This window comes from Dromaius novaehollandiae, chromosome 5 (assembly GCF_036370855.1).
Source record: "Dromaius novaehollandiae isolate bDroNov1 chromosome 5, bDroNov1.hap1, whole genome shotgun sequence".
In the NCBI taxonomy this organism is placed as follows: Eukaryota; Metazoa; Chordata; class Aves; order Casuariiformes; family Dromaiidae; genus Dromaius; species Dromaius novaehollandiae.
Genome location: NC_088102.1, coordinates 38695004 through 38709481, shown reverse-complemented (window position 1 = coordinate 38709481; position 14478 = coordinate 38695004). Strand labels below are relative to the sequence as shown.

The 14478-nt window shown below is 42.2% G+C and overlaps 1 protein-coding gene across 14 annotated transcripts in view; it reads right to left on the bottom strand.

The window, feature by feature from the left end:
• Window positions 1-719: 719 nt before the first annotated feature.
• The window catches only part of RAD51B (RAD51 paralog B), a 411492-nt gene continuing 397733 nt past the window's right edge, over window positions 720-14478 (bottom strand). For 10 of the 14 annotated variants that reach the window (XM_026095719.2, XM_026095720.2, XM_026095727.2 and 7 more), the window contains one exon: window positions 720-1117. In XM_026095719.2, coding sequence (XP_025951504.1) covers window positions 942-1117 — 176 coding nt within the window. In that variant the 3' untranslated portion in view covers window positions 720-941. The remainder of the gene's footprint in view (window positions 1118-14478) is intronic. The other 4 variants (XR_010389391.1, XR_010389390.1, XM_026095730.2 and 1 more) reach the window with 2 other exon arrangements.

Here is a 14478-nt window from a genome sequence, read left to right as displayed (position 1 = left end):
ACATAGAGGGCTCTGACTATTTTAAAGAGAATTACAGGAGTAAGCACCCACTGAACTGTTGCTTCTTAATTAAGCTAATGCATGGATTTATTATTTTTCTTAAAAAGCAGACATGAATGTTTCACTATGTTATGGACCCTGGACACTGAGCACCCTGTTTGACAGTAGATTACAAGAAAGACATGGCCTTACTGGAGTGAGTCCAGGGAAGGGCCACAAAGGTGATGAAGGGACAGGAGCATCTCTCACAGGAGGAGAGGCTGAGAGAGCTGAGACTATTCAGCCTGGAGAAGAGAAGGCTCAGGGAGATCTTATCAATGTGTATAAATTTCTGATGGGAAGGTGTAAAGAAGATGGAGCCAGGCTCTTCTCAGTGCTACCCGGTGACAGGACAAGAGGCAATGGGCACAAACTGAAACACAGGAGGTTTCCTCTGAACATAGGAAAACACTTCAGGTCATCAAACACAGGAGCAGGTTGCCCAGAGAGGTTGTGGAGTCTGTATCCTTGGAGATATTCAAGAGCTGTCTGTATATGGTCCTGGGCAATGTGCTACAGCTGATTCTCCTAGAGCAGGAGGGTTGGACTGGATGATCTCCAGAAGTCTCTTCCAACCTCAACTATTCTGTGATTCTGTGATAGTCAGTTCCTCCAGACAGGGCAGGTGACAGGACATGAATTAAGAAGGCATGAGTTGCCTACACTTCTCCTTTACTAACTTATGTGTCAGTTCAGAAGCCTTTATTAGTACGCCTCTCCAGTTAACCTGAACACAATTCAGAATTTTCATAATTCCTGAGTTTAATATGGCCCCTCATGTACAGAGAACAACACTTTCGAATTAGCCTGTAATGAGACAAAAGAAGAAGAATGCCCACTAACTGCTTCGCTGGATTTTTGAGAAAACAGTGTTGTCATTTATTCATTCATTCATTCATTTCTTAGTCCAGGTTGCATTTGCCTTTCTGTAGGCTGGATGCATTGCTAGGAGTCTCATCAGTAGTTCTGGGTAACGCAGCATCAGGTAAAAGATCTTTTAAGGCAGTGTTCCTCACTTTTATGTTCTGCAGGGCAGGACTGGTTCCTTCCCAGGTTAAATTTGTTTGGTCCTTTCCATCTGAAACACACAATAAAGACAGATACCTCAATGGCAATGTGTAAGAATGAGATCACAAAGTTACCATTTCCTGCAGTGAACTGATGGTTGGAAACCAGATTAATCCATAAAGCAAATGAATCCATAAGCTAATTTCACAGACTAGCTGAAAATGGATTTAATTATATGTAACAATCCTCTTTCTACTGCCTACCTGACTGTCTTTGTTACCAATGTGCAAATTCTCATTCACATTCACCTGGCTATCAAAGCTTCTGATGCTACTCTCGTGCTCTGCACCCAAACCTTACAATAATCCAGGCTCTTCTATCGTCCTTTGTCAGAGCTCTCCAAAGACCAGGGTGTCCTTGCTGAGGACCTTTGCATCGCCCTAGGTTCCTAACTAAGCTGTTCTTTTGATAGTCAGTGTCTATGGATAGAGAACAGGACACACAAGAGGAATGTTATTTTCTATGTCAGCTCGTTTTCTAGTTGAAGCACATTTCTTGCAGTTAAACAGAGCACAGCTTATACCAATATATTTTCCAACTTTCAGCAAATTGCCTTGGATTCAGAGCAAATATTACTGCTCCATCCTATATCCTTTCCTAATACCGAGGCTGAGAGCAGAGCCTGTCTCCCAGCCGCTAAGAGCTGCTCCACATTCTAACCTTGGTCCCATGTCAGTGCCAGGCTGAGAAGCGCTCTGAGATGAAGTTTACTGTGTAAATACAGGATATGATATTACTGTGTTTAGAGACATTATGAAGCAAATGAACTGTTGTTTGTGGGAGGAGATATTAAAAAACAAAATGAAAGTGTCCTTTCATGTCTTCCTGTTCTACCTTCAAGCTGATGGAAAGAACACAAACTGAAGCAACACACATGAGTTATCAGAACCAAAATATCCAAGGTAATAGTCAGATCATGTCCTCCTGTTTGCTGCTATCAACTCCACTGCACGGTGCCGTAGCACTATTCAAATATGTACTTCTCCTCTTATGATTTCTACAGCTGGTCTATCGAGACAAGCTCCACTGTAGCACAGAAAAAGCACAACCCTCTCAAGGACCCTGAAGATCAGCTGGCGCCGATTCCTACTGTTCTGTATCAAAGCTTTGAAGCAAGTCAATAAAGCTGAAAGGAGAAGGGTGAAAGGCAAGGTATTCCACTGCAACAGGCCATGACATTATTAATATTAACAGAGGTGAGATTGTAGAAGAGTCACATGGATGTGTGCCAGGTAAAGAAGGTGGTTTTCTTTATGGCTTACACAGGTTGTCAAGGTAAGTTGTGTCTCAGTGTCCTCCTCCTCTCTAGCTCTGTTTGTTAACAAAGAAAAGAGCTGCTAGTATAGCTGTCCTGGTCTAACTATAATGACAAAGATAGTAAGCCCAGTGCAGATAGAACTAAAACTACTTTTCCCAATACACCTTTGACAAATTCCTCAAGTGAAATATGCTATACTGACCAAAGCACCTTTAAGACTATTTAAAATAATCTTGGTATCTACTGTAGAACTTCTACAGATTGTTAAAAATTATACCCTTAAACAACTTCACTGTAATTTTAATATAGAGCTGGTTTGCCCAGAAAATGTCCAGAAAATCCTGTCTGTGAATTTACAGTGAGAGCCTAAGGCATCAGTGCAATTGTCTATACTCTATCTAGCTTTGGAAGAGGGCTGGCTGTAAATGTATCTGAAAATTTTTTTTCAGCAGAAGGCTAAGAAAGGGAGAAGGTGAGCAAATTCTTTTCAAAGCAAAAGCTTTTAGCCAGCCTTTGGGAGCTTTATATTCTTCTCCTATTTAAAAAGAAAAAAGACAGATCAGAAACCCCAGAAAATAAGAAAACAATGGGGAAAACAACATTTTTTTAAACTTGATAAACCCTCTCAGCAATTGGTTTAAAATGATCATCTATTTGTAAAAAGAAAGGGGACAGAAAATACCATGTGTCTTGAAGAATATTTAGGCATTCAGCAATGATGATGTACTAGTCTTTTAAACATTATCATTTGTGTGTTAGTGCATGAAAGATAATGTAAAAGATTTTTATAATTTGATTTTAGCCAACTACATTCTGGGCCTGAGATAAACCAGGAAAGATGCATTTTTAATATGCTATCTCTTTTTTGCTCATTTGTTTGTTCTTGTTAAACCATGATGTTTAAAAAAATCACAGGAATCTTGGAAGCATGTTTAACAACACTGCTTTTTGAACATCATTGCTCAGGAATTCTGGGCCCAATGGATTTCACATTTTGTAAAGCAGCTGGTCATAGGTTTCATCTATAGGATACTATAGCTTTTTTTCTGGACTCCAGTAAGGTCCATTTCCCCCAAACAGGGTTTGTACAGGAAGCCTAGTTGCAAGTTTAGCCAAAGTACAATATGATCCATCCATAGTCACAAATTATAAAAAAGCTTGACATAGGTTTTCAGCACTGTTTTTCTAGAATAGTTGCTAGTTATTAATAGGTATTAAACAATTCCAGTTGATTTTATGTGGAACAGTATTACCTGACTCTGTTCTCACATGAAGTAGTCTGATGCTACACGAAACTGCCTACATTTCTGTACAAGCTCTGATTCAATCCTTTTTATTTTCTCTGAGTGATTCAGCTGGTGGAAGGGGCCTAAATGATTACAGGCAAGCATATGTAATCCTTTACTGGGGCTAGAAGCAATTGCAGAGTTATCTGTAGTGCATGTATGCAAAACAACTTCAGTTCAAGATAGTCTGGGAGAAGTTTGAGGGGGATTTCCCTGCTTTATGTAATCTATTGTAGCCTCTTAGCTTCCTCTATTCACATGGCCAGGAGGCATAAGCATGACACCGCTGGTAATTTCTCAAACTCTGAAAGCAAAGACAATGTGCTCAGTGACCTACAGCAGTATCGCAGCTTTCGGTAAATCCTCAAACTCTGGGTCAGTGATATCTGGAATAAAGGAGGCCTGAAGGAGAAGTGGGGGGAAATAACTCAAAAAGTTAATGGCTTAACTCACCAGCTGGCATATGTGAAAAGAGATGGGCAGCCAAGATCTATGTGCTAGCCCTCAGATATAAGCATGGCCTACCCAAATCCCTGATTTTATGTTCTTCACTCCATGCAGAGCACTGCATCTCGCACAGGATCAGTGCTGTCCCCAGTGCTCCGGCTCCAAGACCACCATACCAGACCACCAGTTGTGCTGCCCTGTCAGCATTTCCCCACCATTCCCAAGCACAGGCGAGGAAGAAAACTCTTCTTATTCATGCGCTAAGTCAGATCTAGTCTCATTAAAGATACTCATTGAAATGACAGGCTGGACAGGCAGAAGCTTTTGGGCATGTCCTCCTCAGGTAGGAAAAACACTCTGGTTGTTGGCAGCTCACTAAGAGCTCTGTGCTGTGAAGACCAGACTGCTCCTGATACCCAGGTGAGCTTGTTTAATGCTAGGCTGAGTATCTATCTCTACACAGTGTATTGTGCTGAACAAATTGCAATTTTCATGTCCCAGACAGGAAGATTTATAATTCAGTAACTATCCAGATTCTGAGAAACACGCTTACCGAAACCACAGCTAAGGGAAATACAGCAGGTGAAGTAAGCATGTTGGCACTGATGAGGAAGGAAATCTCTCTGCAGTGTACTGATAAGAGCATGCTTGATATATATACTGGGTTCACTTTGGACAATCTGCTACCAGGAAAACATAGACTAGCTGAAGGAAATTCAACTCGGAGGCCCTGGAACTGAATCAGTCTGTTAAAATGCTTTGTTGGTTTTATTTATCACTATTTAATTAGGGTGCTTAACCAACATATTGGAAAGATGGTAACTGTTAAATATTCAACAGCCTGACCTTTCAGTTACAATATGACAATTCTGAATAAAGTTCATGGAAAGCTTGTCCTAGGTACTCCAACAAAGCCAAAGGGAATTGGACTGGACAAAAACAAGGGAGCAAGGCGCTATTGAGGAGACCTAGTTAAAATTCCAGGTCTTGCCACTGGCTTGTTGAATGATCCTAGGCAAGTTGTTTCCTGTCCTGTGCTTCAGTTTTCCCATCTGTAAAAAGAGTACAATGATATTGACCTTCTTTGTAAATCACTTTGAGATGAATAGCTAGAAAAGCAGGAATACATTATTAATTATTTATGATTATTTCTGAGGAAGAAAAAGCAAAGAGATGAAGCCATGAATCTTTCAGGTTTTCTTGATCCTTATAAAAAATAAAAAAGCACCACATAACACGAATGTCACACAAAGAAATTCTTTGCAAGTCACCTTTAAGAAGAAATAGGGGGAGCATAATTAAAAAAAAGTTAAAAGCAGGCAGACACTCAGGAAAACACTCCAGATGGTGAAATGAGTTAGGCTGCAGAACAGACTCCCACAGGAAGTGGTGAAACCCCCATTGTTTGAAACACTGGAAACTGAATTCTTCAAAGTGTCAGTATATATAAAACAAGGAACCATCCTGCGCTGCCTCAGAAAGGTGGCAGCTCTGCAATGATCTGCGAGAGCTACGCTATCTTTCTATAATTTTAAGAGAATTCTTGCTGCTCTGAGTACAAGCAGCTGTAGATGCTCCTTTTATCAATATAACAGCTGAGGAACATCTATTGAGGAACTAACAACTTGGTGTTTTTGCAGGAGATGAACTCAGTAACCCTTAATAGGTTTTTTCCACGCTTACTTCTTAGATCCTGACTTTGTATGTCCAAGAGGGAAGATAAAGCCCCCCATTCTCTGTCTCATGATTCCTGTATGCATCCTTCAGACTATTTACTTCATATATTACAATCTAATGAAAAACTGGGTGGCTTGATTTTTACAAGCAGTGGTTTGCAGAAGAAATACCATGGTTTTAATGGGAACCAAATGAGAGATCATTACGTAAACGGCATTATGAGACACAGACTGATGCTGAAATGTTAAATGCTCTAGGTCGAACTCACCAAAATGGGAACTGGCAGTTGCTTGCTGGAATGTTAGGGTTTCTCCACTCTCAGATACTACTGCAAACATTTCCCACTGTTGCTAACGCTGGTTCAGCTCCTCTGGAGGCAGCTGTGGAGGGAGCCTGACTGCTTCTGTTGTTACTGGCACTTACAATCTTAAGACCTTCTCTGAGATCCAAATTCAGAGCTTTGGGCCAATTTTATTGATACGATTTGGTTTACTGGTTGGAACAGGTAGAGGGAAGAAAATTTTTTAAAAGGAGCCTCAAATTAAGAGTTTTACTGCCTTCATTTCCTCCTGGTCTCATACCTACTGGTGTACTAAAAAAGAGGTGAATTGATTCAGATGACATATGCGCACTAGTGACCCTGTCTTATTTAATTCTCTTTGGCTCTGTCTTCTCTCACAGGCTCCCTGCCTTCAATACTTTCGTTTTCATAGTGACCAGCAATAAAAACGCCCAAAAATGTCAGGTATCAAATCTTTCCTACCTGCAGGGTGGGGAGGGATAAAGAAAGGGAGATAAAGCAACCCCCTGGGGGCAGGATGAGCTTGGAGTGCTCACGATTATCTTCTACCTATTGAGGCAAGAATGCCGACCTCAGCAAGACCTCGCCGCGCGCCTCACCTGCTGCTTGTGCGCACGGAGGCTGGCACTGCCTGCGCGCTACAGCTGGCCCTGGCCAGAAGCACAGCAACTTCCTCAGGAATGAATCATGAACAAAAAAACCAAACCAGAGCTATTTAAGAAGTTTCTCCCTCCTCCTCAGTGTCCTGTCCAGTATCATATTCCTGACAGTTTATTCTTCAGGAATTTAGTCAGCTAAGGTTTCAATGACTCATGTGATGGACCTTCTACCCATTTCCTGGAAAGAGTCCTATGCAGTTCTCACTACCATTTTCCCTGAGCTTCTCGGTCTGTCTACATTCTCATATTCTTCCGTTTTCTTCCATTTTGGAGGCAGGGGGAAGAAGGCAGGAAAATCATGAGCGCACCCAAATTTGCAATGTTACAGGAAACTGAAATGGTGAAAGAAACACCACGACAACAAAGATGGGCACTGGATCACAGAGTCTCTTTTGGAAGCAATTGACTCTTGGACTGACAAGCTGGTTAGAAGAAAAGAATCTGCTGTAGAAAGAACTGTGTGGTACAATAAGACCATGAATTTACCAGGGCCGTACCCTAAAACACAAAGAGGAAAAAGATTTGAAGGCCCTCATACATCATCGCATGGGTGGGTGTGACTCAGTCTGGGCAAATGCCACTGATGACAAGTACCCTGTCACACACTGCTGAATGAATTGGGCTGGATGGGAACCAAAGTAACCATTTTATATACTTGGGCCAATCTGAAAGACACTTCTGTGCACAAAACAACTGCTTCCTTTCCTGATTAGAAAAAAGCTTGAAATGCTGCTCACAGACAGCTTGAAGGATATTTTAGAAAACTCCGACCTAAGTAGGGCTGTGCAGTGCCTACAGCAGATGGCTGCCTGGACATCAATGATGTCAAGACCATATCTGCTAGCACATACACATATGCTACCAGTACATATTTATGGTATAATTAAAACAGGGCTCAGGCTTTGTTCTGAAAATATTCAGAAATGCATCCAAGCGTGAGCACCTCAACATAATCACAGAAGTGTGAAACAACTCAGATACAATGCAAGCGCATGCTTATAGACCTATACCTTATACTGGCAAATGAGCAGATTAAGCTCCACTGGCTTGCAGTAGGTCTAGTTAAGGAACCTGAAGATCTGTCTGATGTAGGCAGCACAAACATGCAGCATTCTTACAGGGTGATTTCAGTGCTCAGTTATACCAGTAAAACTGTCATGTATACTGATACACACACACACACGTATATGTATGTATATGTGTGTGTGTATATACATATATACACACACAGGCTTGCGATGCATATTAGTATATATACGGACATGCAGCACAAGCATGCTCCCTTTAAAGGGATATAGTGTCAGGTTAAAGCTAGCTCGACATTCTTCTTATTAAAAAAAAAATAAACTTTTACAAGCTCTGATTCCAACAGAAATGTTTCCATGATTTATTTTAAGAAGGGAACATTCCCCTGCAGTGCTCACCGCAACCCAAACATTGCAGTGCTGTGCAAGAGCATGAGAACCGGAGAGGAAACTGAAGAACCTATTTTCACTGTTCCAGCACAGAAATACAACAAGTAAACAAACACCAACAGCAATGGCAAATACATTTGATTTTAGTGTTGATTGCACTGTTATCTGTAATATAGATAAGGCGAACAGACTTGAAGCATGTGTACTTTTCTAATGATTTCTGCAAGACGTGACTGAGTGTGGGATGGGGACTCTTGGGAGCCATTTACACTATAAGAAAGGGATTTATTGCTCTTTGTTTCATCTTTCCTGCTGCTCACACCTTGCCTTGCACACTTCAGAAACTGAAGAGCAAACAAGAGGAAATCACCTCACTGTTTTCAAAACTAGAAAATAGTTTGAAGATGGAGCAAGCCATCCAGGAAACAAATCCCGCATCTGTGGGAGAGTTTTCAAACTCTTTTGAAAGCAATGAGAGGATTCATTCTTCTAACTACCTGGAGCCTTCTATTCTACAGAAAGGGGAGCCTGCCTTCAGTGCTACTGCTTGTTTTTTAGCTCAAGTTTGCAAAAAGAAGCAAGCACCAACAGACATATGAGCGAGCAAGAGAACAAGCAAGGGAGCAAATACTTTCCTGACCTAACAACTGACTTCTGTTATGAATGAATATGGCCATGACAAATGCACACATATGTGCATACACACATGCGTATCCCCCCCACCCCAGTTTCTCAATCTATCTGAAGGATAGATGTAGTGTACAGCGAGACAGATGATAGTGTACAGAGGGGAGGAGAGAGAATGAAAAAAATTAAGTGAAGCCTGTCTGAAAGGGATTGTAAAGCTTGGTCTACTGGCAGATTAGTGATTGCACCAGAAAGTTTTTGGAAGCAGTAAACAGGAAATGGTTAAGTAAAAGCAGGTGGAGCACGCTGACTGCCGGAGCAAAGCAGGAAATAGCTGAGCGTCTGAATGGATGCAAAAAAATGCTCTCCTGCTCAGCCCTTGGGCAGTCGCAATATGCCCACTCCTCCTTCCCTCCCTCCTCTTCTGCTACCCTTATCTCTCCAAGTCACAAAATCTTGCAGTCTGCAAACACCTTTTGCTGGAGTAATCTGCTCTCCTTGAATGGCAGAAGCAGCCCTGGCAGAGCTGGAAGGTACTGCCCGGAAGGCAAAAGCAAAGGGGGGCTCACCTACTGCACAGAGGGTGAGTCAGAGGCACCCAGCGAGTGCCAGGGGCTTCACATGCCAGCAGCCAACACAGTCTCTGGATGCTGCCCCAGGTACTGTGGTCCCAAATGTATTCAGCATAATAAGGACTTAGAGAAACACAGTTCTATGGCCCTTTTCATTCCAGGGGGCTCCCAAAGCACGTGAGCTGTAGGAATCGTTCTCACTCACTACTGAAACGCAGCCCCCTCTGGGGCAGAGCACAGCAGCTGTTTAATAGCTCACAGCAACATCACACAAGCAGATGGAAAAGAAAGTGAAAAGTGTAAGAAGAGTTCTTTGCACTTTCCTTCGAACCCTTCCTTTCTCTCCTCTCTGTCCACAGCTCCTCATGCCGATTCCAGATAATTCCAGATGTGTGTCTTTCCCACCAGTATCTGAAGACCTCGGACACTTGGCTCAGGAGACCGGGGATCTGCTTGCCGAGGTAATGCCTCCTGGTGCTCTCAGCCCCAAGGGGTTGAGCTCCTGCTGCCACACTCCCTGCCCTTGCTGTGCTGCCAGACATGCTGCTGGATGGAGGGCAGAAGTGTTGGTAAGGAACAATTCTGGTTTCTTCCAGATGAGGATCAAGCACAGTACTAATGTAAAGTTGTTTAATATAGTTAAGACACCCGTGCCATCAAAGTATGCTAAACAATCACATTAAAGCCCAGAGGAATGCTAAGAAGGGAGCATATACAAAAATTTGAATCATTTTGACCTTGTCTGCATTTAAAGTATTAGACAGTAAAGCTGTGTTGGCAAACTCTACTCTCAGATATTTCTGTCCTCCTATCCTAGATTTAAACTAAAATAAAATCTGTTACTCCTTATACTTGTATGCTGAGCAGTGGCAACACTGGTGGCAGACAAGCTTTTACAGTGTTACAACCGCACAAACAAAAAGTTTTTTCAGGTAGAGAACTCTTGCAAAGAGGTCATGCTCTTTTTTGACATTATTATTTTGGCATAACTTTGATGCATGGATTAGATGTTACTGGGTCTTCAAATTTACTCTGCCTTTTCTACATTCATCTCTTAAAAAGTTAACACATACAGCCAAAAACCTTTTAAGTTCAAACTCTTAAATCCCAGTCTGGACATGGCCTTTGGGAGCAAGGTTCAAATTTATCCTGCCCAATCTCCAGCAAGAAAAACAGTATTATATGCTTCTCCTCAGGCTACACCTTCTCCAGGGGTTTCCCGAGAACAGCAGTCACCAGACTGCCGGCCGGGCGCCTGCCATCGCCGCTGCCCCGAGAGGAGGGAAAGGGGCACCCCCGGTGCAGGGTCGGTGCGGCACCTTCTGCGAGCGCTGTCACGTTCATTTCGGAAGCCGTGGAAAGTAAGCGTACTCCGAGGATGTGTCCCATCACCTTTATCTGCACAGCAGAACAGTTCTTGGGACTTAAACCTTGGCATTGAGCTTTGAGAAAAAATAGGCCACGAACTGTACAAATCTAGGAAACTAAGAGAAAGTAACTGAAATGAGCAGAATAGAAACAAGCAAGGTGTCTCTCCCCTGCCCCTTTCAGTTTCTGCTTCCCTGCACCCTCGCCCACATTTTTTTTACACTTAAGTTGTGGAGAAAAACGATAGGAATGAGGTTCCCAGTGTAATTACAGTTTGCTGAGAAAATCACAGCCTGCAGCAGTAATTCCTTTAGCGCTGGAGACAGATGCTGCTGAGGTCTAATCACAGTATTCCCACTAACTAGGTCCTGAGTCTAATCTGTCATCAGCTGAGAGGCCACTGACTCTCGGTGCACAGGCGAAGCAGAGCTGCTCCGCTCGCTCCCCTCCCTCCCTCCGACCCCGGCAGTGCCCGAGGGGTGGTGGGTTTCCATTCACTCCTTACCCTCAGTGACAGCCACACTGCAACTTCAAGGCATTGCTTATCTCTCCTCTACGCCTGGTATCAGGGCCACTCAAAGCCTCGCTGGAAAGGGCTCAAGTGGTTGTTTTCAAACTACAATGCTGTATAGAGCGGCAGTGACTGTAGTTCAAAAATACAGTTTAAGCTGAGATAAGCTGAAGAAGAGGCTTAACGAGAATGGCCTTGAGCTAACTCCTCCTTCCAATATATATTACATTTTCTGCTTAGTAAGAGGACAAGGCTGCACTCAGTGACTGATAATACAACCTCTGTATATAAACAACAGCAACAACAAAATCAAAAGAATAAGAGGATGAGCACAGAAATGGGAAGAAGAGGGAAAAGCACAAATGGTTAAATTGAAAAAAAAGAGCTGCAAGAGAGCATTCATATATAGGAGAGACTGAACTAAATTTCTCCTGTATGTTATGCATAGTTGCCATCAGATGTTTTGTATCTGACGTTCAAAGAACATAGTGCCAGATCTTTGCATTCACTATGTTGGTGAAAGAAGCTCTAAAAATAGTGGCCCTAGCCAGCTCAGGATTGCCCCTGGGCAGGCAAGAATCACCACAGCACAGAACTAAAATCTTTTAATGGGATTCTGGTCATAAAAGGAACCTGGCTTAACCAGTCCATTTCAAACCCTTGTCACTGTAGGACCAGTGAACCAGTGAGGACTAGGAAAGTCCTTAAGCTGGTACCCACCTTACACATCTGTGTAGTTAACAGGAGCCACAAAGTAGCAGGGGAGATGCTACTTGGGAGGTGCAAACTAAACTGTTGTGTATTGCTGGAGTAGCTGGTAAGAAAGGGATAAGGGAAAAGAGTCACACATCTGGTGTGAGGCAAAAGCATATTAAAACAGCTGACTTCCTGTAGCAGCCCATGGCCAATTCAATTTTGTAGTGTTCAGCTCTTTTTCTGGGCACAAATGATGATACTCGCCAGATCTCTACAGTAAAGGGCTATATGGTAGCTTCTCAGCCACTGACAGGCACAGGGGGAACAGAAAGCAGAGCACGATGTCTCAAAGAGGGGGAAGGAGTGACTCATACAGGAAGAAAAACAAAGCAAAGATGAACTAGAGCATAAGAAAAGAGGCAGACTGTTGGCTGTAAATCAATTTTGTTGCACTCAGAAGGGTGGGTGTTACAGCGAGAGAAGTTGTACTTGACAGTAATGGAAGTCCAAGGAAGTTTGATTAAGATTAAACGTCAGTCAGAGGCCAACCCAGAAAAGAGGCTTTAAGGTGAAAATCAAAGACAGGAAGTGACTAAGTAGATCAGAAGTTGTGGGTAGCGAGCTGGATAGATTAAGTGGGACTTGGAGCAACTAAGTTAGCTCTGCTAATGACAAGCGATAACACTAATAATGTCACCAAGTTTTAACAAATCTGACTCTGAAATCACCTTCAAGGCACTGATAGCAAATCAGAGATTGTTGAGTTCTAACGCTATCCACATACAAGCAGATACTGTACGTGTTTTAACAAGAGATTGGTTTTACAGTCACTTTTTGACCCTGCCAAACTTCCTGTAAATAGTACACTGTTTTGTCTGAACAGGATTTCTTCACAAGGACCTAGGAAAAGAAACTGTGAGACTCTGAGAAGGGCAGTTACTGCAGATTGAGAAGACAGATGCAAGGTAGAAACTCCTTTCCACTCCTAAATTCAATAAGGCTTTGATTCAACAGCTTGGTTCACATCCAGGACAGCCGGAAGAGAACAGTCACCTTGTATTTTTGTACCTGATGAGAAAACCCCGGATTGTATGTGTGCATTGGGACAGTTCAATGTGTGTCTGTTCCAACTTCAAAGAGGCTTTCAACGGTCTTTCAGCTGTAGGGTTTCAGGAAGGGTGAGAACTGCTAAAGCTAGCCCCATCCTCATTAAATCTTTGCCCTCTCTGGAGCAAGCATGCAAGCGGAGAGAATAGAAGATATGCATGAGCAACTGAGCATCTGTGATCTCCTGACCTGTGACTGTTGTATTATGGGAAATGTATTCTTTGGTTGCTATGCTTTTCTAATTCATTTGTATTTTCCTTCAGTGACTCCCTTGTATTTTCTTTGGTGCTCCTGTGTAATGGTTTCAAGGAACCACAGATATCTCCAAGTTAAGCATGCATACAATAGCTTTAATTAAATGTTTGCAAGTATCCCTCGGTAATGCAAGGGAAAGGGAAAGCAAACGGTCTTGGACTCTCTTATACCTATCCCTTCTGAGCCCTTCCATGAGTGGAGGCATCAGTGGTGCTGCCCCTTAAATCCATTTTTAACCTACTGTGAAATGAAGGCTGTGGGGGACCTGCTGCTCTGCATGTAAGCACCTCAGAGACACCACTCCCAGTAAAAGAGCTGCAGTTCACCTGTGGAAGGTCTGATGCTGAAATCTTTTAGGCTATGATAAAACAAATAAAAAATAAAAATAAATTAGGGTGAGCATTTTGTACTCCACTTGCAAAAATTAGAGAATAAGGACAAAAATATTCTTATCCATTTCTTGTAATGCAGCCAAAAGATGCTGTAGGGAGGGCAGCATAAAAGCAAAGGTTTTGATTTTCTTTTCTTTTGTTTCTTTACCAAGTTTCTATAGTTTCTCCCCATGATCTTGGAGTTAGTTTTTCATTTATTTCCAATCCATCCATAGTATTATACCATTATTCAAGGTCTCTACTCTTAAATTTTCTAGTATGTTACTTTTATTCTCTTCATAAAAAAATTCTAAGTTTTTATTCTCTCTTCCCTTTATCTCTCCTTCCTTCTTGTTATCTTTGACTGTGACATCCTGAATCCTTTTCTAGACATATTTCTTGCTTTATTCCGCAAAGTACTCATTTCATTTTTGGGGTCAATATTCTGAATTTAATTTTTTCTGTTCTCCATGCCATTGGCACAATCTCAGCCTTGTTGTCATTCTCCCCCACTCCCTGCCCCCTGTGATGAGTTATCTATGTATTATTCTCTCAAATAGGGATCTTTACTTCCTTTGTAGATAGTTAACCACATCATTCTATATGTACACAAGAAAACTGTAGAGGATTTTTGTTTTCATTTCAGGCATTCAAAATAAATATATATAGAAAATGAAACGTGGAAGGGGAACTTTATCATACACAGATGGAGGAGTAAGAAACAGGATGCAATGATCACCAGTCAGTTCTGTAAGTCAAATACAAGACAACTTTACATCTACAGCACAGAAAGCAGCGGCTTGGTTTACAGGAAGAAGCTT